Source organism: Drosophila subobscura, chromosome A (assembly GCF_008121235.1).
Source record: "Drosophila subobscura isolate 14011-0131.10 chromosome A, UCBerk_Dsub_1.0, whole genome shotgun sequence".
In the NCBI taxonomy this organism is placed as follows: domain Eukaryota; kingdom Metazoa; phylum Arthropoda; class Insecta; order Diptera; family Drosophilidae; genus Drosophila; species Drosophila subobscura.
In genome coordinates, this window is record NC_048530.1 from 5,641,206 (window position 1) to 5,660,650 (window position 19,445).

The 19,445-nt window shown below is 52.5% G+C and overlaps 8 protein-coding genes across 9 annotated transcripts; 3 read left to right on the forward strand and 5 right to left on the reverse strand.

The window, feature by feature from the left end:
* Positions 1 to 32: 32 nt before the first annotated feature.
* On the forward strand, positions 33 to 1,377 carry LOC117903310 (zinc finger protein 765). Its single transcript, XM_034815244.1, has 2 exons — positions 33 to 296; positions 359 to 1,377. Exons 1-2 carry the CDS (start codon positions 111 to 113, stop codon positions 1,349 to 1,351), a joined length of 1,179 nt encoding a protein of 392 aa, XP_034671135.1. The 5' UTR covers positions 33 to 110; the 3' UTR covers positions 1,352 to 1,377.
* LOC117903316 (39S ribosomal protein L22, mitochondrial) lies at positions 1,342 to 2,334 on the reverse strand. The gene is made up of 3 exons (XM_034815253.1): positions 2,002 to 2,334; positions 1,718 to 1,931; positions 1,342 to 1,652 (listed from the first exon to the last, which is right to left on the reverse strand). The coding sequence occupies exons 1-3, from the start codon at positions 2,242 to 2,244 to the stop codon at positions 1,435 to 1,437; spliced, it is 675 nt and encodes a 224-aa protein (XP_034671144.1). The 5' UTR covers positions 2,245 to 2,334; the 3' UTR covers positions 1,342 to 1,434.
* Positions 2,335 to 2,647: 313 nt separating this feature from the next.
* Positions 2,648 to 6,009, reverse strand: LOC117902874. Its single transcript, XM_034814454.1, has 5 exons — positions 5,906 to 6,009; positions 5,690 to 5,839; positions 5,206 to 5,594; positions 4,959 to 5,138; positions 2,648 to 4,834 (listed from the first exon to the last, which is right to left on the reverse strand). Exons 1-5 carry the CDS (start codon positions 5,976 to 5,978, stop codon positions 2,774 to 2,776), a joined length of 2,853 nt encoding a protein of 950 aa, XP_034670345.1. The 5' UTR covers positions 5,979 to 6,009; the 3' UTR covers positions 2,648 to 2,773.
* A 649-nt stretch (positions 6,010 to 6,658) lies between these two features.
* Positions 6,659 to 13,372, reverse strand: LOC117901234 (mucin-19). Its single transcript, XM_034811910.1, has 7 exons — positions 13,157 to 13,372; positions 12,879 to 13,046; positions 12,658 to 12,817; positions 12,206 to 12,569; positions 8,404 to 12,145; positions 7,623 to 8,319; positions 6,659 to 7,555 (listed from the first exon to the last, which is right to left on the reverse strand). The coding sequence occupies exons 1-7, from the start codon at positions 13,200 to 13,202 to the stop codon at positions 7,441 to 7,443; spliced, it is 5,292 nt and encodes a 1,763-aa protein (XP_034667801.1). The 5' UTR covers positions 13,203 to 13,372; the 3' UTR covers positions 6,659 to 7,440.
* A 245-nt stretch (positions 13,373 to 13,617) lies between these two features.
* On the forward strand, positions 13,618 to 15,723 carry LOC117901135 (la-related protein 7). Its single transcript, XM_034811781.1, has 2 exons — positions 13,618 to 13,976; positions 14,039 to 15,723. The coding sequence occupies exons 1-2, from the start codon at positions 13,709 to 13,711 to the stop codon at positions 15,664 to 15,666; spliced, it is 1,896 nt and encodes a 631-aa protein (XP_034667672.1). The 5' UTR covers positions 13,618 to 13,708; the 3' UTR covers positions 15,667 to 15,723.
* On the reverse strand, positions 15,664 to 16,650 carry LOC117901207 (TM2 domain-containing protein almondex). Of its 2 annotated transcripts, XM_034811876.1 has the most exons (2): positions 16,314 to 16,650; positions 15,664 to 16,283 (listed from the first exon to the last, which is right to left on the reverse strand). In XM_034811876.1, the coding sequence occupies exons 1-2, from the start codon at positions 16,586 to 16,588 to the stop codon at positions 15,752 to 15,754; spliced, it is 807 nt and encodes a 268-aa protein (XP_034667767.1). In that variant the 5' UTR covers positions 16,589 to 16,650; the 3' UTR covers positions 15,664 to 15,751. The 2 variants fall into 2 exon arrangements, with proteins under 2 accessions (XP_034667767.1, XP_034667758.1); XM_034811867.1 differs by having other exon boundaries at positions 15,664 to 16,650.
* A 90-nt stretch (positions 16,651 to 16,740) lies between these two features.
* Positions 16,741 to 18,168, forward strand: LOC117901176 (decapping nuclease DXO homolog). The gene is made up of 2 exons (XM_034811832.1): positions 16,741 to 17,471; positions 17,538 to 18,168. The coding sequence occupies exons 1-2, from the start codon at positions 16,771 to 16,773 to the stop codon at positions 17,974 to 17,976; spliced, it is 1,140 nt and encodes a 379-aa protein (XP_034667723.1). The 5' UTR covers positions 16,741 to 16,770; the 3' UTR covers positions 17,977 to 18,168.
* A 150-nt stretch (positions 18,169 to 18,318) lies between these two features.
* LOC117901197 (rab-like protein 3) lies at positions 18,319 to 19,406 on the reverse strand. The gene is made up of 3 exons (XM_034811853.1): positions 19,310 to 19,406; positions 18,752 to 19,252; positions 18,319 to 18,691 (listed from the first exon to the last, which is right to left on the reverse strand). Exons 1-3 carry the CDS (start codon positions 19,350 to 19,352, stop codon positions 18,393 to 18,395), a joined length of 843 nt encoding a protein of 280 aa, XP_034667744.1. The 5' UTR covers positions 19,353 to 19,406; the 3' UTR covers positions 18,319 to 18,392.
* Between the last annotated feature and the right edge of the window lie 39 nt (positions 19,407 to 19,445).

The window sequence follows — 19,445 nt, forward strand, 5'->3', positions numbered from 1 at the left end:
ATCGATTATTGAGCTGGGGGCTGATTTGGGTCTTGCCAAACACTGGATTCGGCTCAACAAAATTGTTTAAAATATATTTTAAAGTTATTTTTGGCACTTGGTAAGGCAAAATGCCACCAGACATGAATATAACAAGTGACAGTGACCTGGATACTGTGCTGGAAGACTTCAAGCAGAAGGTGGAGCGTCGCAATAGTGTTGGCACGGCCAAGTACACGTGCAGCATTGCAAAATGCGGGGCCACATTTAAGCGTCTCGACCAATTGGATCGGCATGAGTTCCACCACACGGGCAAAGTAAGTCAGAACAATGAATGGGAATAGAATTATTAATTACCCAGTTTATATAACTATTGCAGAAGAAGCATGCCTGTTCGTTTGAGGGCTGTGACAAGATCTACTCAATTGTTACCCACTTGAAGCGGCACATTCGAAGCACCCACGAGCGAACCGAGGATGCGGCACAGAAGAACGTCAAGTGCTCAGTGCTGGAGTGCACCAAGATGTTCACCTCTGACAGCAACATGCAGCGGCATGTGCGCGAGGCACACGACAGTCCCCGCGAGTATCCATGTGGACACTGCCCGGCAAAGTTCTCGCAAAAGTTGAAGCTGAAGCGGCACGAGATTCGCGAGCACACCCAGGACTATCCGTATCGCTGCAGCAAGTGCAGTCGCGGCTTCTATCAGGAGTGGCAGCGGGAGAGCCATCAGGGCAGCTGCAAGCTCTACTCCTGCCCAGGCTGCGACCGGCAGTTCGACAAGTGGACGCTCTACACGAAGCATTGTCGCGACACGCTGCACGGACGACAGCGTAACAAGTGCGAGCACTGCGACAGCAGCTATGCCAAGCCCAGCGATCTCAAGCTGCACATGGAGGCCAAGCACAATGACACTGCCGGCGCGTTTGCATGCACCGAGGCGGGCTGCACTCGCACCTATTCGTATGAGCGTAACTTACGCCAACATCGGCTGGCGGCGCACTCCGGCAGGCGCTTTGAGTGTCAGGCCATCGACTGTGGACGCTGCTTCAGCAGTGCCCAGAATCTGTCCAAGCATCTGGCGCGTGATCACACGGAAGCAAAGACGAAGGCGAAACCCAAATCCAATTCAAAGACACGCAAGAGGCGTCGCGATGCTGGCCGCACCAAACATTCCCAGCTGTCAAAGCTGGCCTGCCTGCACCTGGCGAAGGATGTGGACGAGGAGGTGCGTCAACGCAAGGCACCCGCTTTGAAGAAAGTCGCTGAATCTTTGGCTGTAAAGGCGGACGATGAGGAGCCCTTGCAGCAGCTGATTAGCGCGGCTCTTCAAGACGAAGAGGAGGAGCCAGTAGCGATAACTTCGTTTTAATATTTATTAAACAAATTTGAAAAACAAAAAAAAATGCTGGTGAGGAAGAAGTCGAAATTGGGGGGCGCGTGTTGTACATTACATTACAGGGAATTGATAACCTTTCGGCTGCGCATCTGTTCCAGCCAATGCTCGTACTGCTGCTCGGGTGTCTGTGGCTCTTGGTAGTAGTGCTGTGGCGGCTGTCCCTCCTCCAGCCTCACAAAGTAGTGGCAATGCTTGTACTCCACCTGGCCAAAGCGACCGCGCGCATGTCGTCGCATTCCCTTGAAGACACGTCCCTTGCCCACAAAGGATTCGGCTGCATGGAGAAAGTTGAGTCCAATCAGTGGTTGGAGGGATGGCTGGGGGGGATTGATATCTTACCTATCCACAGATTGCTTTTGTACTCCACATTGTGTCGCTGCACGGCCATCTCCTGGGCCTCCAGTATGGTCTCCTTCACATCGGTGGCTCCTTTCTTGAGCACAAAGTTGAGCTGCTTGAGGGCCTCGTCGACGGACATGCCGCGCACAAAGGCCGCTATGTACCACATCTTGTCCGGGCTATATTTGATATTGTTGCGCATGTGACACACGTACTATAGAAGCGGAATGGATGATTTCTTCATGAGATTAACGAGCTTAACGGGTGTGCGAATTGTTATTTACCGCCTTGCGTGGCTCCTCCTCCGGCTGCTGGGGTGGATGCACTGTCTTGTTATACACCAGCCATTTGCGTGGCCCAAAATTGTGTTTGTTCCAATTTGCACACAATGCTCCACCAGCTCCGGCGGCCGTGTGCAGGCTGTGGTGAGTGGCAGGTGGTGTGGAGGAGGCAGTCGTCTTGAGCAACGTTGAGCTCGGCACCGCTTGCAGCCGCAGCTGCGACATTTGCCTTATCACCTTGTGCATGACTGACTATTGAATTTGTGGGTGCCAGGGCCAGTTTCAGTTAAAGTTAAATAAAAAATATAAATCGCGTAATCTGTTGGGCCAGAGGGTCAGTGTGACCGCGTACTTATCGATAAGATATACCGACAGACCCAGGGAAATATACCCTATTATTTTCAAAATATACTGTAAATATACCGTATATCTTAAATCAGTTTCCTCGACTTTGATGTTCTATTTAATTATAGTAGCTAGGTAGCATTCTCATCGCGAAAACTATAATTTTATCAGAATCATCAATCAATTTTTCACAAGATTGGCTAATTGGTGTGACTTACATTTATTGGATTGTTTGCAAAATAAGGTTAAAACCAAAAAGGTTACGTGGGTACAACAAAATACTAGGATTGTTACTAAAAAATAATTACCATCGATTATGCGTATTTATTTTAAAACTGTTGAATTTGAAATAGACGAGTACGGGTACGATTACGAGTAAATACGTGTGAGATTTTGATTATAGATCGATGGGATAGCCTAAGTGTATCCCTCATTCCATGTACCCCATTGGTGCATCGAGTGCTCCTAGATTGCGGCGGGACTGCAGGCCATGGCGCGGCTTGAACTTACCATCGCCCAGCGTTACCTTCGACGGCACCTTTTTGCCCCGAAATGTGGCCACCTCGAACGAAGGCGGTGGCGATATCTTTGCCGATCTCAGCTTATCCAGTGGTATATGCCAGGCGCCCTTCTTCTGGCTGGCGGCCGTAGGAGGAGCCGTTCCGGTATCAGTATTTGCCGCCTCAATGGGTTTCACCTGTGTGATGGAGGCCTCCAAGGTTTCCTGGCGCTTCTTAAAGTACACCACCTCCAGGCCGAGGGTGATCATGGCCAGAACCAGGCCAAAGAGCGTGGCTATGAACACACCGCCCAGACTCTCCAGCGTGATGCCCTCCTGGTCCTCGGAGAGCGGACAATTGCGTAGATTCGATTGATTCCAGTACTTGGTCTTCAGCTCCTCGAAGAATCGATCTTTCTGCAGCTCCAGTATGGCATAGCTGAGCTCATCGCCCAGATGGCTGCCCTGCTGCACCGCCACCGCGTACGGCTGTTCGGCAAACACCTCGCCCACCTCCGTCAGATTGCAGTTTCTGGTTATCTCGTACTTAATCTCCGCCGCATCGTGGATGAACGCATAGTCGGCATTGTCGTGAGCATCCACTTTGGCGAATCCCTGGCGAGCGTCCTGCACCGGCCCCGAGCTGTTGATGGCCAGCAGAATGTGTCCGTACTGCTCCTTGATGGGATAGTCCCAGATGCGAAACTTCTTAAAGTCCTTGGAGGCATTCAGCGCCAGCTCCTTCCACATGCGGTACAGCGTATCCTCCGCAAATTTCATGTTGATAAAGTACTGATGCGTATCCGATTCCATGACGACCGTGTAGTTGATGCGCGACTGGCGGGCAAGCTGCTCCAGCGATTGCACCGGCGTCTGCATGCGCTCCACCGTGAGGAAGGCCGCCAGATTGGCCGTGAACGTGGCCAGCATGAGCACCACAAACAGCCAGTAAGCGGCCACCAGCATGCGCCCTGAAATGGCCTTTGGCGCCTCGCCACCGCCCTGCGGCGTGAACGAGGTGAGGGCAAACCAGAAGCTCTCCCTCAGCGTAAACTCACGACAGGCATACGGATAGGCGGAGCGGTTATTCCGCGAGCTATACGGGGAGTACTTGTCCATGAACCAGATCATAAATGCCGTGCCCACGAGGGCGGCCACAATGCTCAGCCAAACCTCCAGCCGCAGGACGGTCATGAACTTGAACAGCGACGTCTTGCGCACTGGCTTGCGGATCACAATCGAAATGCCCGTCTGCTCGTAGTAGGGTGGCAGGAAATCGATGACCTCCTCCCGCTCCGAGTACATCTTGAGGGCGGCAATGGCAATGTCCGTCTCGCCGCGCACCAGATCCCCCACCACACCGTCCCACTCATTGTCCGCATTGACCTCGCCCATGTGCCCCGTCTGGGGGGCCACGATCTCGTACTCAAAGTTAAGCTTCTGCGACAGCCGGTGCATAAAGTCAATGCAGTAGCCCTCCCAGATGGGTTCGCCCTTGCGGTCGCGCAGCAGCTCGCCGGTTCGCTCGTTGCGCCGCAGGTAGCTCCAGGGTACGCTCTCGGCGGTGCCAATGCGAAAGAAGCGTCGCGCCGGACTGACCGTCTCGTTGAGCAGGCGCAGCGTGCCGCCGCCCAGGGTGGACCACACGGCCAGATCTGTCTTGGCCTCATGCTCGCTGGAGTAATAGCCAGCGGAGATGTTTACCGCAAAGGTGAGCGCCGGCAGGACCACTGCTGTCGGCTGGCCCGCCTCCAATTCATCCGGATACCGTTCAACGCCCGCTGCAAAGGTCAGAAAGTTGCTCCAGTGCACCCAATCCAGCCAGGAGCCGGGCGCTGCCTCGGTCTCTGCAACGGGCTCTGCTGTGGCCAGCTCTGTCGACTCAGAGGAAGTGCCATTGCACTCCACGTAGATGGGCAGCGGCATTTCCGGACTCACCTGAGCCGCATTGATCAGACTTCGTAGCACATTCAGCAGCATGGCCCGCTGCAACTGTAAATGCAACGTAAAGAAAGGGAGAGAGAGAGAGAGAAATACAACTCCAGCAGCTGTAACTCATTCACCACGCGCTCAGAGAGACAAGCGACAGAAAGGGATGGAGATAGAGACAACTTACTGTAAATCCACTGCCGCAATAAAGATCCGGCATGGGCATCGATCTGCAAATGGCCCGTGCATTCAGCGTAAAACGATTTGCCAGCTCCACCTGGCGCTTGTACTTGAAGACCCGATCGCGTGTGTCCAGAAAAATGAAATGCCATTCGGTGGGTCGCTCAAATATGCCATCCTTTTGCGCCTGCCCATGCAATCGAGAGCAAACGAATCAGTCCCACCGGGGAAGTGCATTGAATGCCAGAACTCACCTTGTCGAAGAGCGAATTCATGGCCGCACCACGTGCAAACATTGCCACATAGTTGGGCGTGGGCCGCAGGGCTTTTATGCGCTGCACAAAGTCACCCCTGGGATTGTCGCTCGCACTGGCATCGAGGATCAGCGTGCGAAAGGGATAGCCAATAATCATCTGCTGCATGGCCTCTTCAGCGTCGCGTGCATTCTGGAACACCATTGCCACATTATTGGCCCGCTTCTGTCGCATGAAGGCGCCAAACATCTCGAGAAAGGGTCGCAGCATGCGCTCCAGTCGCACATACGCAATGCCCTGGGCACGCAGCAGCTTGTAGCCCTCCGGCCAGTGGCTGTACGTGAGATCTATGACAATGGTGCTGCCCTCGCTGCCCAGGATCTCACAAACTATACGAGAAAGAAGAGAAACAAGCAAAGAAGAGCAAAGTAAATGGGGAAAGTAATTGTGTAAGAAAATGTTCACATAATCTTTTTGGTCTTACAGCGTTGCATATCCTTGCCATCTTCGGAGCGTGTCAATGCCATGGATACATCCGAAACCTTAATGTCAAGCCGCAAGCCCTCCAGCTCCTTGAGCACCACCACCATATCCGCATCAAATTCTGCACGCTGCAACGGCTCTATCCAAAACGCTGTGTGACGAGCGACGAAACGGGGTTAGACTTTTGTTTTGTGTGTCTGAGCAGCTTGCCACTCACTTATCTTGAGCAGCTCCTGGCTGTAGCAGCCAACAGTCAGTAGCAGCAGCACCAGCTGCACCAGCCGCACCATGATGAACCGCTTGCCTTGAGTTTTGTTTCTAAATTGGCACTGGCCATTGCATTCTTATGCCTGCTGCGACCTGTCCTGGCTCTGCCGTAATTGTTGCAATTATAAATATGATGCAGGCAGGCAGCCAGGCAGGCAGGCATGCAATGCCCATCAAAGTCGCCGATTTATGAATATTTAAGGGGACCTCAGACAAATGGCTGTGACAGCGCTTTCAAGATTGTTTTGTGCCTGGAACTCGCTCGCTACTGACGAGGCTACTCCCAGACTGTGATTGACTTTGAAATCCACAGATTGTGTGAATATTTAAGCAACTGTAGAATGAGAATCACACAAAAAATAGGTAAATTCAGAATTGTTTCTGGAGTTCGTTAAAAAAAAAACACCATTAAAAATATTTTTAAATATTTTTTTTTTTTTGTATTTAAGCCGCTAACCCACTTTTCGAACACACAAACTTTAAAGATTGTCTTCAATTCGTAAAAAAAAACCATTAAGCATATTTTTAAATATTGTTTTTATTTTATTTTTTTTTAATATTTAAGGCGCCAACCCACTCTTCGAACAGTCTCATGGATAGACACGAAACAAACCCACACACAAAATGTATTTATTATTGAAGTAGATGTCCCGTCTAAAGTCAAAAGTAATGTTAAAATTGCAAATTAAAACGAATTTTTCTGTTAAATAAATATTTAAGTTATTCCCCCGCTAGTTCAGCAAACTTTGCCAGAGTTCGTTTCCATATTAACTCCCATTTTTTTAATTTGTTTTCAATGCACAAGGACGTATCGCTTAAAAAAAGAGACAATTTTCATTTGGATATTTTGTATGAGTATCTTTCGACACAACTGCCTGTGGCAGGGCAGGGCATCGAATGATGAAAGAGTGTGGCTTAATAATATTCATAAAAACCAAAAAAAAAAAAACAAAACTCTACACGTTTAAATTGTTCTTTGTGCTTACGAATTAAATCAACTTGCTATAGGTACATGTAATAGATATAATACATATGCATACACGTATATCGTAAATGAAATATTTTGCCATTCATGGTGTGAACACTCCTCAGACCTTACAAACTATAGATAAATAAATACTATACAAAAACACTTCAATTCGACTTCGAACGACGGTGTCAACGCGTCGTCAGTGCTTACACTCTAGCTAGGTCTATAGGTAGAATAATAATGGTAGTAATAGTAGTACCCTATTTATATGCAAAGTCCACATATTGCTTGGATCAATTCAATACAAAAAACTAAAGAAAAAAGAAGAGTGCGAAAGAAACTAAAATCTTCTCTTAATCCAATTCACTTCTTCTTCAAGGTGAATTCACTTGGACGTTGACGTTGCTCGCTGTGGGGAGGATCAATAACTTATTCACCATGCGCAGAGAGACAAGTGCTGGAAAGGGATAGAGCTACTGCTGTCACGCTGCCAACCTGCACCCACGCAAGCCAAGTCAAGTGCCATGCAAATGTGAGAGTATCGACTCGATGTCTTCAATTTCCATGGCATCGTTCACTTGATTTTCCTGCTGCTGCTCTGTGCAGAGTCTATTGTGGCCACTTGTGGTGCTGCATGAGAGAGAGTTGGCAAATATTAATGTAAAGTTTCCAGCGAGAGGGAGTGTGCTACACTTACATGGCTGCCACCTCTAGATCATTCTCATCCTGCTGCTGCGTGGGGTCACTGCGTGACAGTTGCTTATCCGTCACTGGCGTGGATGTCGCCATGGGCTTGGCTATGATTGTGGCTGCTGTTGCTGTTGCTGTGGCTGTTGCTGTGGCTGTACCGCTGCTGCTGGTCAGGCGGCGTATTCGCTTCTTGGGTATATTCCGAATCGAGCTAATCGCTGCCGCTTGGCTGCTTATGGCAAACATCTTGGGACTGGCCATGCTCAGGGTGTGCATCTGATTGTCCTCCATCATGACGCGCATGTGGTAGTTCTTGAAGTAACTGTTCGAGCGACGCCTCAACTTTGGACTTTTGCGCTTGGGTCCCGCATCCGCGTAGACAAAGCTGTAGGTGTGCTTCGCGCGGCTTTGGCTCAGGCACAGATCCAGCTCGTAGTCGAGCTCCTCCTCCTCCTCGTCCGCCTGTTCGGCTGCGACCATCTCCAGCTGCATCTCCTGCTGCTGCTTGTGCTGCTGCTGCAACTCTGGCGATGGCTGCGTTGTCTGTGCCTCGGCCACCATTGGCAGCGTGTGAATTGCCGCCGCTCTACCCTCTGGCTGCTTTCTAGCTCCCATTAATTGTTTCTTCTTGCTGCCCGCCTTGCCATTTGTTTTTTTAGTCTTCGTTTGCTCGACATTTGCCTCAACATCCTCCGGTGCGGGTGCTGCTTGAGAAAGAAAAAGAAAACCAAAAGTTGACTCAAATATTTGATCCATTTTCCCCTTTCTCTCTGCGTTTCCCCACTTACTTTTATTGTCTATCAAACGTGAGGAACGTCGCGTTGTGATCTTGGCTTGATCTGCTCTTTGTGGCTTCTTGGGACGTCCGCGCTTCTGTGGCGCAGGCTGTGCGGCTATCTGCAGCACTTTACGTGACACATTCACCTTTAATTTTTGCATCTTCAGGCCGCCGCCGCCGGCGCCGCCGCCTGCTGCTGCACCCGAGAAGGAGCAGGACCAGGGCTCCTGCTTCTTCGCCGAGAGATTCAGTGCGTACAGCAGCGGATCCAGATTACGCTCAGGCATCGATTTGGGCTGGGGTGTGGCCGTTGATGTTGGGAGATCGTGTGCTGCAGGAGCTGCTGCTGCCGCTGCCGCTGCCTTCTTCTTTGTTGTCATATTTTTGGGTTTACTTTGTACAGGCGGATTGGCCTGCTGGGCCGTCTCGCGCATGGCCGTTAGCTTCTTGGTTTTTGCTCTCTTTGGCGCTGACTTGACGGCCGGCTGCTGCTGCTTCACCTTGGCCACAACACGCTCCCGCTTCTCGAGCAGCAGCTGTTGCATTTGATCGCTCATCTTCGAGGACGAAGAAGGGTGCTCCAGCGCCAGCTCCAGCTCCCGCTCCCGCTCCCGCTTCGACTGCTGTTGTTGCAGCTGCAATCGCTGGGTTAACTTCTCGGCGGAGCGTGGCGGCAGTGTCAGCTTGATGGCACCCAGTGGCGCATTCATCAGCGTTGGACTCACTGCCACAGGCGCTGGTGGGGCCTTGCTGGGCGTTAGCCAATTCCGTATGGGATAACGCACCTCCCCATCCTGGCTCACCAGTTGTCCCGGCTGACTGTCGATGGCCAGCGTTGGTGGGGCGTTCATCGTGGCCGCCTTCAGCCACTCCTCATCCTCGGTGCTGCTGATATTCGACAAATTATCCAGACTGAGTCGCACTGCCGCCTGCTGGCTGTCTGCCGCAACTCCGTTTCTCGCCCGCTGCTGGCCACCCTGCGATGCGGACGTTGCGGATGATGCGGAGGAGGAGGAGGAGGATGTCGCGCTGCTGGAGGAGCTGGAACTGGAGCTGGACGAAGACGAGGAGCTGGAGGAACTGGAGCTGCTGCAGGCCTCCTCCAGCACGGATTCGGGCAGGCCAGGCATCAGCTTATAATGCGGCGGCGGCGGGGCTGTCTCCATTCCCAGGGACATCGCGGTGGCCGCCTCAATGCTATCCACGGCATCGCTGCCAAAGGATCGCACACGACGCAGCACAGTGGGCTCGATGTCGCACAGCTCCACGAAGCTGTTCACAGCAGCATCATTCGGATCGAGCACCTCCCGCACGACATCCTTGACCGCTGCTTCGGCTACTGTTGCCGCTTGCTGCTTTGCTTCCTCCAAATCGTCGCGCTGGTGGATCGCGCACTGCGCATTCGCATCCGTGTGCTCAGCCTCGTCCGGCCGGTAGTAGCTGCTGCCCGATGAGTAGTCCGTTTTGGCGGCACTGCCCAGCGGCGTGCCCGCGCCATGGCCAAACGGTGTCAGGCGGAAACCCGGCGTTATGGCGCTCAGCTGTGGCGTGTCCATAATGCTCTTTGTTTCCGAGCCGAACAGAAACGAGCTGGTCGGCAGCTTGCCATAGGGCGTGTCCAGCGGCAGGATGGCCATGCCCCCAGGCGTTGGCGGCACGCCCAACGATCCACCGTGAATGTTAGCCATGCTGCCCATCGAACCCAAGGGCGGCTGCTTGAACGGCGTGTCCAGCAGCATGGCCATATTGGCGGCTATTTCATCGGCCTCCGGGTTAAGCATAAAAGGAACTTCTGCTGCTGGCGGACCTGTCTCTGTCTCTGCTGTCTCTGCTGCCACTTCTGTCTCTTCCATCTTGTTTTTCCTAGCTTTTGGCTTTGGCTTTTGGGGCGTTGGCAGCTTAATGCTGACGCCACCGACCCCTTCTGGTTGCTGCTGCCTCTTCGCTTTGCTTGACTTGCCCCTGGGCTGCGTCTCTGGCTTCTTCTTTCTGGTGGTGGGCGTCGCTTTGCGGCGACTGCGTGCCGGCTTGACACTGGCCGCTGGCGCCTCATCCTGCTGCTTGGCATTGATTTCGCGCAAACGATTCTCCAGTTCGCTGCTCGAGCCAATCAACTGGCGATTCCAGGCAGCTAGCAGATCCTGCGACTCTTCCGCACCGGCCTCGTCTGTCGACTGATGCTGCTGATTCTCCTTGCTGGCCTCGGCGCTATCATTTGCATCCTGCTGGCAGCTGGCTGCCACTGCTGCATCCTCCTCGTGGACTTCCGTTTCGTTTGCCGCTGATTCCGCCTCCAGTGCGGGTGCCTGGGCAATTATCCTCTTGCAGGCATTCACCGCCGCTTGTCGCTTCTGCTTACGCTTCGGCGTTACAGCGGCCATGGCTGGTGCTTCCGCTGCTGCTGCTGCTGCTGCTCCTGCACCTGCCTTTGGTTTGATTTTCTTTGCCGACGAGGCCTTGATCACCGTCTGATTGCTGCACTCTTCCATCGCAAAGAGCGGCGGCACGCCATGCCCCACCGTGTCATTGGCACTTAAGTCAGACATGGAAACGGGCGCCAGTGCGGAACCCGCTGGTATTATTTCCACATTGTTTATGACGGGCTTCTCATTGGCCCTGCCAAGTCGGCGCGTGGACAGCGGTGTGTTGGCGGAGTTCTGTGGCTGCACCTTGGGCGAGAATGTCAGCGTGCGAACGTGTGAGGTGCGCTTCCGTGGTGTCGATAGACTGCGGTAGGCCTTCACATTGATGATGCCCGATGTGGAGGGTGTGGCCCGTTCAATGGCCATGCGGGAGGAGTCCAACGAAGCGGGTGGCATGGCCAGAGGCTCCTGCTTGGACTCCTCTTCCACTGCGGCCGGTGGTGCAGCTGCAGTTGATTCTGGCTGCTCCTCTATATCCTGCAGCAGCACGGCACTCCCACTCGCTGCTGATCCTTCGATTAGCTGACTGGGCGGCTGCTTTTGGGCACTGTTGATGATTATCGCATTGGGCGGCAGCTGATCAGCCGTAAATGTGATTGGCTCGGGCAGGGATATTTCTATGTGCGAATCCTCAGCATTGGCAAACGCATCGGGACCCAGATGCTGGGCCACCCACTCGTTGTTCACCAGAAACGGCAAATGCGACAGCATGCCGCCGTTCGAGTAGAACATGGGAAAGGTCAGCTGTCCGGTTGTGGCATCCACGCACACTTGACCCGCGGCGGCAGCCTCTGCCTCTGCCTCGGTCAGCATGGCAGCCGGATCAAAGTTTAGATTTAGATTCTCGCTGGCAAAGCTCACGTTGGAGGAGGCAACCATCTTTTGGACACTCTCATTGGAGTTGAAAACAATCAGCTTGGAGATGGAAAAGTTTGGGTCCTCACAGGCATTGGCCGCCACTGCGGTGCGTATTATGAGCGGCGTTTGTGGCGGTTCTGGCTGCATCTCTCTGGCCACTAACTCTGCCTGTGCCTGTGTCGCTGACTCTGCCTCTGCCACTGCCGCTGCCACTGCCACTGCCTCGATTGGTGCTGCCTTCTCTGTGCCTTGGGCTGCTTGTGGCTGATCGGCAGCCACAACCTCTTGGATGATGCGATCGAATGAGGGATCCTTCTCGGTTGCCTCCAGTATATTCCGCACCAGGCCATCCAGTATGGCGTCACAGCTGACTGTGGGATTGTGCACCGTCACCGTTTGCAGTGCCACATTGATGTTGTTCACCAAAGTCTCACGGAAATCGGGATTGTTGATGATGGCCGATGTTAGCTCCTGCACGGAATGGAGAAGATTTCATTGAATGTTGGCCACAGATTGCTAGCCCCAACTTACGGGCATTGATTGCGGCGTCAGCATTAGCTGCAGCTCAGGATCGGGCTCTGGATCGGGCTCGGGCTCCAGCTCCGGTTCGTCCTTCTTTTGACGTGGCGTGGAATTGTTGCACGGCTCTAGCGGCATTCGTTGCTCTTCCATATCCTCGCTTGCTGTGCTGCTATCACCCTCCAGCTCCTCCAGCTCCTCATCCTCCTCCTCCTCCTGCTCCTGCTCTTCATCGTCGTCGTCTCCTTGGCACGCCAGAAAGCTGCTTATGTGCGAATTGTCGCGGTTGTGGCTGCAGGATATGTAGGGCGGCAGCAGGCGTGGACGCTTGCCTAATGTGGGCGATGGTGACGAAGCTGCAGGCGATTGTGTGCGTCTGAAATGAAACGTTTGCCAGTTGAAATTTGAGGCAACAGCAGCCGGGGACGGGGCCGGGGCCGGGGTCGGGGTCGGTCTCTAGTTACATTCGTCGCCGCTTGCGTTGGCTGGGTGTGCTGGCTGCTGCTGCTCCTGCTGCCGACTTGCTGCGATCCATGCCCATCAGCTGAACGACGCGCTCGGAGAGCTTGAGCTGCTGCAACTGCAGGCGCAGCTCCAGTGGCAGCTTCTGCACCGCGTGCGCCACTAAAGGGGAGCATAAACGATTGTTAGCCTGCGGGAAGAACAGATCGGACTGTGCACCTACCCAATCCAGTGATCTTGACATGCTCGCAGATGATGTCCTCCAGGCCGCCATTGAGGAAGTTGTGCGGCTGCAGGCCCTGCTTGAGGGCAACGAATTCGTGACGCAAATGCGGCGATGTGCGGCACAGGGTGTGAGCGGCTCTTTTCAGATCCTGATTCACCAGATAACCTGGAGAAAACCGAACCCCGAACGAAATGCAACAACATAATTACAAGTGTTTTTTCTTTCAATGGGAAACTCGAAGCAGAAGCTGTAACAGCAGCTGCAGCGACACTTACCCAATACCAGACGAGCTACATCCGAGTGTAACACTATTGATTCCATTTCTACTGCTCAGCTGCACATGTTTGCAACACTCTTAAAGTATTCTTCGTTTCGGGCAATGCATAAAATAAACGCTTGTTTGGGTTTTGGATGCTTCTTCTTTGGCTCTCTGCGCTTGGCTTGCCATTCGCCTTGGCACCGCGTCGCGAACGCAGACAAATGCGAAACGATTCTGTATTTTACGATTTCAGGCACAGTTCACTTTTAGTCGCAACACATTAGCTAATTATCACTTAAGTTACATGCGAGTTAGGCTAATTGGTTTGATTAACTAAAATCCTATTTATGTTTGATATTTGTTGTGCCGCACTGTACAACACATACAACACAACAACACACACACAGCTATGGCATTTGTTTGTGCCCGCCAAAACAATTGACAGCTGCGCTAAGTTGCCAGACCTGTGTCAAACTCAACTGAGTTTCCCGCTGATACGGCAACGCCAAGAGCCGGCTACACGCAAAATAATAATTCGCATACAAAATTTGATTTGTATTTGCATTTAATGGCAGCCAAAGCCGCCACAGCCAGTGATAAGGGCGAGGGGCAGGAGCAAGAGAAAGCCGCCACCAACGATCAAATGGAACCGATGGATGCCAAGGAAACCGATGCAGAGTCCAATGATCCGGCTAAAAGAGATGCCGCCGCCGCTAGTGGCCGCAAACGTAAACGACATTTGTATAATTCCATTCGCAGCCAAATGGAGTTCTATTTCGGAGATGCAAATCTAACTAAGGATCGCTTCCTGCGGCGCTATGTGGACCAGGATCCATGTAAGTGATGCCACACCACAGCCAATCCGCATTCCAGTTTTGATTCGAAAAACTCTTCACAGACGTTCCTCTGGAGATCTTCCTCACGTTCAACAAAATGAAACCCCTCGCCCAGGATGTGATGCAGATAGCCAAGGCACTGAACAATTCCCAACTGCTGGAGTTGGATGAGAGCCGCCTGAAGGTGCGCCGCAAGACCAAGCTGCCCGACCAGCGGGACGTCAACGACAAGACGCTTTATGTGGAGGCATTGCCGGCCAATGCCAGCCACGATTGGCTGAAGGAGGTCTTCAGTCGGTACGGCCCTGTGGCCTATGTATCGCTGCCACACTATCCGGGCACAAAGAAGATCAAGGAGTTTGCCTTCATCGAGTTCGAGCGCAGCACGGCCCTGGAGAAGGCGGTCAAAGCTTTTGCTCAGGTTCAGGGTGTACTCTCCCTCGACACAGACCCAGCCGTTTTGGCCAGCGTTCGCTCATTCCAGCAACAGCAACAGCAGCAGCAGCAGCAGCAGCAGCAGGAGAAAAATGTTGATGCACCGCTGGAGGATGGCGGCACGAAGCGGGGTCGCAAGAGAGAAGCCAAGGAGGAGAGCCATCACCATGATATTAAGCGCGTCAAGCTGGAACAGCAGCCCAGCGACACATCCACGGCCGAAGAGACAGCAAGTGAATCGGAGGACCAGCAGGCAACCGCATCAGCGGCGGAGCAGCAGGAGGAGGCGTCCTCCCATGATGATCAAGCAGCTGGCGATGGCAAGGGAGAGGCTAATGCCGATGCTGACGCTGACGAGGCAAAGAAGCGTCGCCGCAAGCGCAAGAAGAAGGCAATCATAGACAAGCCGAACATTGATCCCACGGCCATTGAGCTGAAGGTGCTGCCCAAGGCCAGCTGGTGCAGTCTGCGCAACAAATATCTGAATCTGCAGCGTCGCCTGGTCAGCGAGGCGAAGGCAAAGTTGTGGCGCGAGTCGCAGCTGCAGCAGCTGGATCCCAATCAGCCCCGCAAGCGCACTCCCATGCAGGCGGCAGCAGGCGGGCAACAGCATGCGGAGCAGCACAACAAGGCTGACAACGGCGAGGAGTGTGAGCCGCTGAGCGATGTCGATGATGTCGTTGGAGCGACTGAGACAAGCGTGCCCGTGCCGCCAAAGCGACGCAAGGCGGTGCATAAGATGAACATGAATTTCTATGGTGCCGGCGGCGGTGAGACCGAGGACAGTCGCAGTGCCGTTCGCACCGAGGATCCCTCACAGGAGCGCACGCCGCTGTTCAAGTACGAGCCGGGACTGATTGTCGAGTGTGTACTGCACGAGCCGTGCACCAATATCAAGGAGTTTAAGGCAGATATGCGCCAGTACACGGACATCAAGTATGTGGACATTAAGGAGGGCGATCTGGCCGCCACATTGCGCATGGCCACGCCCACAGCCGCCGAGGAGCTGGTGCGCCAGCTGAGCTGTGCCGAGCGGCAGCTAAAGGTGCTCGATGGCCAGGCGGAGACGCTGTACTGGCGCAAAATCGAGCAAGATCGCGAGGCAAAGCTCACCAAAAAGGTGCGCGTACAGCAGAAACGTGGCCGCGAGAAGGTCTCCAAAATGTTGGCCAAGCACACAAAATTCGATGACACCGATGACGATGTGGCTGCCAGTTGTGAGCCACCGTCTGGGGCGACAACAGTAGAGGCATAGTCTTGTGGCATTGTTGTATTGTTAAGCAATAAATGTGCTTCTTATATTCTATGCTAACAGTCCTTAAGCCTATCACAGAGTCGTCCTAAATATAGAGAGAGCCATCGGCTGGGCCCAGGTAGTGCATTGAGATGAGCAGAACATCGATGATGGTCCAAACGCCGAGGCCACCGAAGCTGAACAGCTTGCCAATGCCCTCCTGCCAGTGGCCCAAGTAGAAGCGATCGGCCCCAAAGCCGCCCAGTGTGAGGCTTATGAGGAGCGCTGTGCTCCAGCGATAGCCCTGCGTCCAGTTGCACTTTAGATTGCGCGTAAACGAACGATTGCCCAAGCAGAGCACATCCTGGTGGACGGTGCAATTGGTGCGATAGAATTTATTGCAATTCGCACGCTGCAAGCAGCTCTGCTGCCAGAGCTCCGTCTGGTAGCAGTAGCGGCAGCTCATCTGACGCTGAAACGTTCGCTCGCCCTGGCACTGCACATTGGTGATGGCCTCGCAGGTGACGTTCAACTCGCGGCCGTAGTAGCAGCCGTAATTGTAGCTGCATCGTATGCAGGGGAACTGCAGTCTGTCGCAGGGCGTCTCTCTATCGAATGGACACAGCATGTTGTTGTTGTTGTTGTTGCTGCTGCTGCTGCTGCTGCTGCTGCTACTGCTGGTGTAGGTGGTTATGTTGTCGGTGGATGCTTTTGAAACCATATTGCCCAGCGCGGGCATAAATACCTCGTTGTCATTGTTATTATTATTGTTATTATTGTTGCTGGCGTTGCTGTTGTCCTTGTGATCGCCCTTTGCATCGGATAAATCCATTTGGTTGCCACCGCTGGCCGTCTCGCTGTTCTTGATCCCATTCAACACGAATATAACGATCAGCGCTATGGCGGAGCGCCTATTCACGACAATGCATTGACGTGGTTGCATTTTGAACAACAAATCTTCGAACGGAGTTTAGTTTTATTAAATCGAATATGCACATTGAGGAATGTGATTAGCCCCGGTATATTTACGGTATATTTGGTAAAGTAAAAGGTATATTTCGGTATAACTCCGCGGTCACACTGTTTTGCGACGGCCAAAACCGAAATATTTACTAAATTAGCGAAATGTCGCAACCACGCCAGAACCATACAAAGCAACGTGTTAACGTCAACAGGCGTCTGCACAAGAGTGGGCAGAGATACGCATTTCCCAGATTCGGTATCCCGGAATGCTTCGGGTTCTTCAGCGTCAACGCCCAGCAGGAGTTTGAGGATAATGCAAATGGTGCCAGCTACCTGTGCATGCCACCCGCGGACTCCTTTCCCATGGATCTAAAGGCCGGCTATGAGCGTGTCATACGCAAGAAAAAACAATCGGGAGTTAAAGACCTGGAAAACCTGCTGAAGTACATTTACAACCATCAGCAGCTGCTGACACTGTCCCAATCCTCTAAGTCGCTCTCATTGCGCGCCGACTTTGTCTGTTGTCGCGGCGTGCTGCGTATGCTCTTGTGCATGCCGTACGAGACGCGGGATGCGTTTTACGTGCGTGCCACCAGGCTTAATGGCACCATTTACATTGCCAAAGTGGAGACCGAACAGCAGCGTCAGGAGGATCTAAACATGACTGAGCATGCCAAGGCCATGTGCTCGTGGGGCTTCAAGTTCGAGCAGTACATGCTGTCGACAGCGCCCAACACTCTCCCCGACACAAGTCTCCCCGTGAACGAGGCCGAGGAGTTTAGTGCAATGTTTCGCTGCTCCCTGAACGGCATTCGTTTGATGTATGGCGCCGAAATGGATGGCATCGTAAGCAAGGAACCCGTGTAAGTTTTCAAACATCATTAATATTCGCAGCCTTTCAGTATGTTTACACACTCAAATAATTGCAGCAATCTTAACGATCCGCATGAACTCAGGAATCTACAGTTTGTGGAGCTGAAGACGGGACCCTTCCAGCCCAATGACAAGCAGAATCGTTCATTTGATTATTGTAAATCGCGCAACTGGTGGAGTCAATCATTTCTGGTTGGCATCAACACCATTATGGTCGGATTGCGCGACAATGACGGCCTGTGCCATGACATTGACAAGCGCGATGTCTCACAGCTGGCACGCAACAAGCCCTGGAGCCCAGCGGCCATGTTCGTGTTCCTAGACAAATTGCTCCAAGAGCTAAAGAAAACGCTCGAGTCCATCGATAATCCACACATTGTGGTCGAGTACGAATTCCTTCCGCACTCGGATAGCGTCTTTGTTCGTGTACTCGATTCATCCGATGTTCAAATAATACCCGACTGGTATCGCACCCTAATGAAGGGCGAGACCTGAGATCTCACCCAAGATTGCATCTAAAACCAATAGCAAATAAGTGCAGCAGGAGAAGAACAAAACAATGTCTCCGCAAGAGCAACGTTAATTTAATTGTAACTCTTATTTAATAATTCTTTAAACACATAAGGATAATATTTATGTATACAAAATACTCGCATAACTGAGGAAGCAGCAGCGCAGATCATTTTCATCGTTTTAGATTTTCATAAACAAAACAAAGTAGAATGAAAATACACCTAGGAATGTGTACAAAACTTGTTGTATTATTTGTAATATTTTCATTCGCTGATGCCGTACAAAACGAAAAAGAAAGACGATAAAAAATGAGCTAAATGCCAGCCATGAATGTTGTCTATATTTTTGGACTATTCAGATATTTACAAAATAAAGTGTGCGCATTCCATTTGCTGCATTCACTTGAGGTCGCTGGTCTCTAGCAGCGGCACAACTCGGGCTGCATCCATGGCGCCGCTGCTGCTGCCATACAGCGCGTACTCTGCGGCCTGTGTGGCCGTGCTCAGGGGACGACGTCTGTCTGCCGCTGCTGCTGCAGATCCGCCATAGTAATGCGAGCCAGAGCCGCCAGCGGATTCACGCTTCTCGATGACACAGTCAAAGAAGCGCGATAGCTTCACGGCATCTGTGGTGCCGGCGGCCAGGCTGCGTGTGTCCCTGCAATTCAGCCAAATCTCTTCGGCGCCGCATTTGTCAGCTGGGGAAAAAACCAAGGGAATGTTTCAAAGGGGGCTAGAGGGGTGGGGAGATGAGCTACCTATGCCACCAGCTTTTTTTAGAGCGGTCTTGGGTTGACGCTTCTCATCAATGAGGTCGAGCTTGGTGCCCATCACCAGAATGGGCGTTTGTGTGGCGCCCAGGAACTCCTCCAAGTCGAAACGAACGTGGGAGCAGGAGTCTGTGGAATAGTTGGCCAATGGGGATGGCGGCATTGAGCTGGCACGCGACTTGTACGTGTCCTTGCCCTCCTTGTTGAGTATCTCGTGCAGCCAGTCGAGCAGCTGCTCCTGCGACTTGCCATTCGTCAGATCATGCACCAAGATAATGCCATGCACACCAGAATAGAAGACGCCGCGCGTGTTCTTGTGGCTCAGGGAGCCGCCAATATCGAAGAGCTCCACGAAATACTGGCTCTGGTGGGCCGTGCCTTCCTTGAACTCATGAATCTTCACTTGGATGTTGCAGCCCACCGTCCAGCCGGGACGTGCCAGCGACTCATTGTGGGCAATCAGATGGGTCAGGCAGGTCTTTCCCACCCCTATGCAAGGGCAATGCATCAATAAGTTAATATAATAACATTAGTATAAATAAATACCTGAATCGCCGACAATAACAATGCGAACTCGATTATTGGCCATTGTTTGTTTACAAATTTCAAATGAAGCTTTCAATTGGTGGGACAAATTAAGGTGTCGATGACAGGTAAAACGTCACAAAAAGTTCCAGGGCTG

Excerpts from the sequence above, each read along its gene's own strand:
- LOC117903310 (XM_034815244.1), top strand. The coding sequence starts at position 111 with ATGCCACCAGACATGAATATAACAAGTGACAGTGACCTGGATACTGTG. Across the intron at positions 297-358 it reads AGTTCCACCACACGGGCAAA|AAGAAGCATGCCTGTTCGTT; the intron begins GTAAGTCAGAAC and ends TAACTATTGCAG.
- LOC117902874 (XM_034814454.1), bottom strand. The coding sequence starts at position 5,978 with ATGGTGCGGCTGGTGCAGCTGGTGCTGCTGCTACTGACTGTTGGCTGC. Across the intron at positions 5,840-5,905 it reads CCAGGAGCTGCTCAAGATAA|CGTTTTGGATAGAGCCGTTG; the intron begins GTGAGTGGCAAG and ends CTCGTCACACAG. Across the intron at positions 4,835-4,958 it reads ATTGCGGCAGTGGATTTACA|TTGCAGCGGGCCATGCTGCT; the intron begins GTAAGTTGTCTC and ends TTGCATTTACAG.
- LOC117901234 (XM_034811910.1), bottom strand. The coding sequence starts at position 13,202 with ATGGAATCAATAGTGTTACACTCGGATGTAGCTCGTCTGGTATTGG. Across the intron at positions 12,146-12,205 it reads TGACGCCGCAATCAATGCCC|GAGCTAACATCGGCCATCAT; the intron begins GTAAGTTGGGGC and ends CATTCCGTGCAG. Across the intron at positions 8,320-8,403 it reads ACGTTTGATAGACAATAAAA|CACCCGCACCGGAGGATGTT; the intron begins GTAAGTGGGGAA and ends TTTCTCAAGCAG.
- LOC117901176 (XM_034811832.1), top strand. The coding sequence starts at position 16,771 with ATGTCGCAACCACGCCAGAACCATACAAAGCAACGTGTTAACGTCAAC. Across the intron at positions 17,472-17,537 it reads ATCGTAAGCAAGGAACCCGT|CAATCTTAACGATCCGCATG; the intron begins GTAAGTTTTCAA and ends AAATAATTGCAG.
- LOC117903316 (XM_034815253.1), bottom strand. The coding sequence starts at position 2,244 with ATGCACAAGGTGATAAGGCAAATGTCGCAGCTGCGGCTGCAAGCGGTG. Across the intron at positions 1,932-2,001 it reads AGGAGGAGCCACGCAAGGCG|TACGTGTGTCACATGCGCAA; the intron begins GTAAATAACAAT and ends CCGCTTCTATAG. Across the intron at positions 1,653-1,717 it reads CAAAAGCAATCTGTGGATAG|CCGAATCCTTTGTGGGCAAG; the intron begins GTAAGATATCAA and ends TTCTCCATGCAG.
- LOC117901197 (XM_034811853.1), bottom strand. The coding sequence starts at position 19,352 with ATGGCCAATAATCGAGTTCGCATTGTTATTGTCGGCGATTCAG. Across the intron at positions 19,253-19,309 it reads TGTTATTGTCGGCGATTCAG|GGGTGGGAAAGACCTGCCTG; the intron begins GTATTTATTTAT and ends GCCCTTGCATAG. Across the intron at positions 18,692-18,751 it reads AAAAAAAGCTGGTGGCATAG|CTGACAAATGCGGCGCCGAA; the intron begins GTAGCTCATCTC and ends TTTTTTCCCCAG.
- LOC117901207 (XM_034811867.1), bottom strand. The coding sequence starts at position 16,588 with ATGCAACCACGTCAATGCATTGTCGTGAATAGGCGCTCCGCCATAGCG.
- LOC117901135 (XM_034811781.1), top strand. The coding sequence starts at position 13,709 with ATGGCAGCCAAAGCCGCCACAGCCAGTGATAAGGGCGAGGGGCAGGAG. Across the intron at positions 13,977-14,038 it reads CTATGTGGACCAGGATCCAT|ACGTTCCTCTGGAGATCTTC; the intron begins GTAAGTGATGCC and ends AACTCTTCACAG.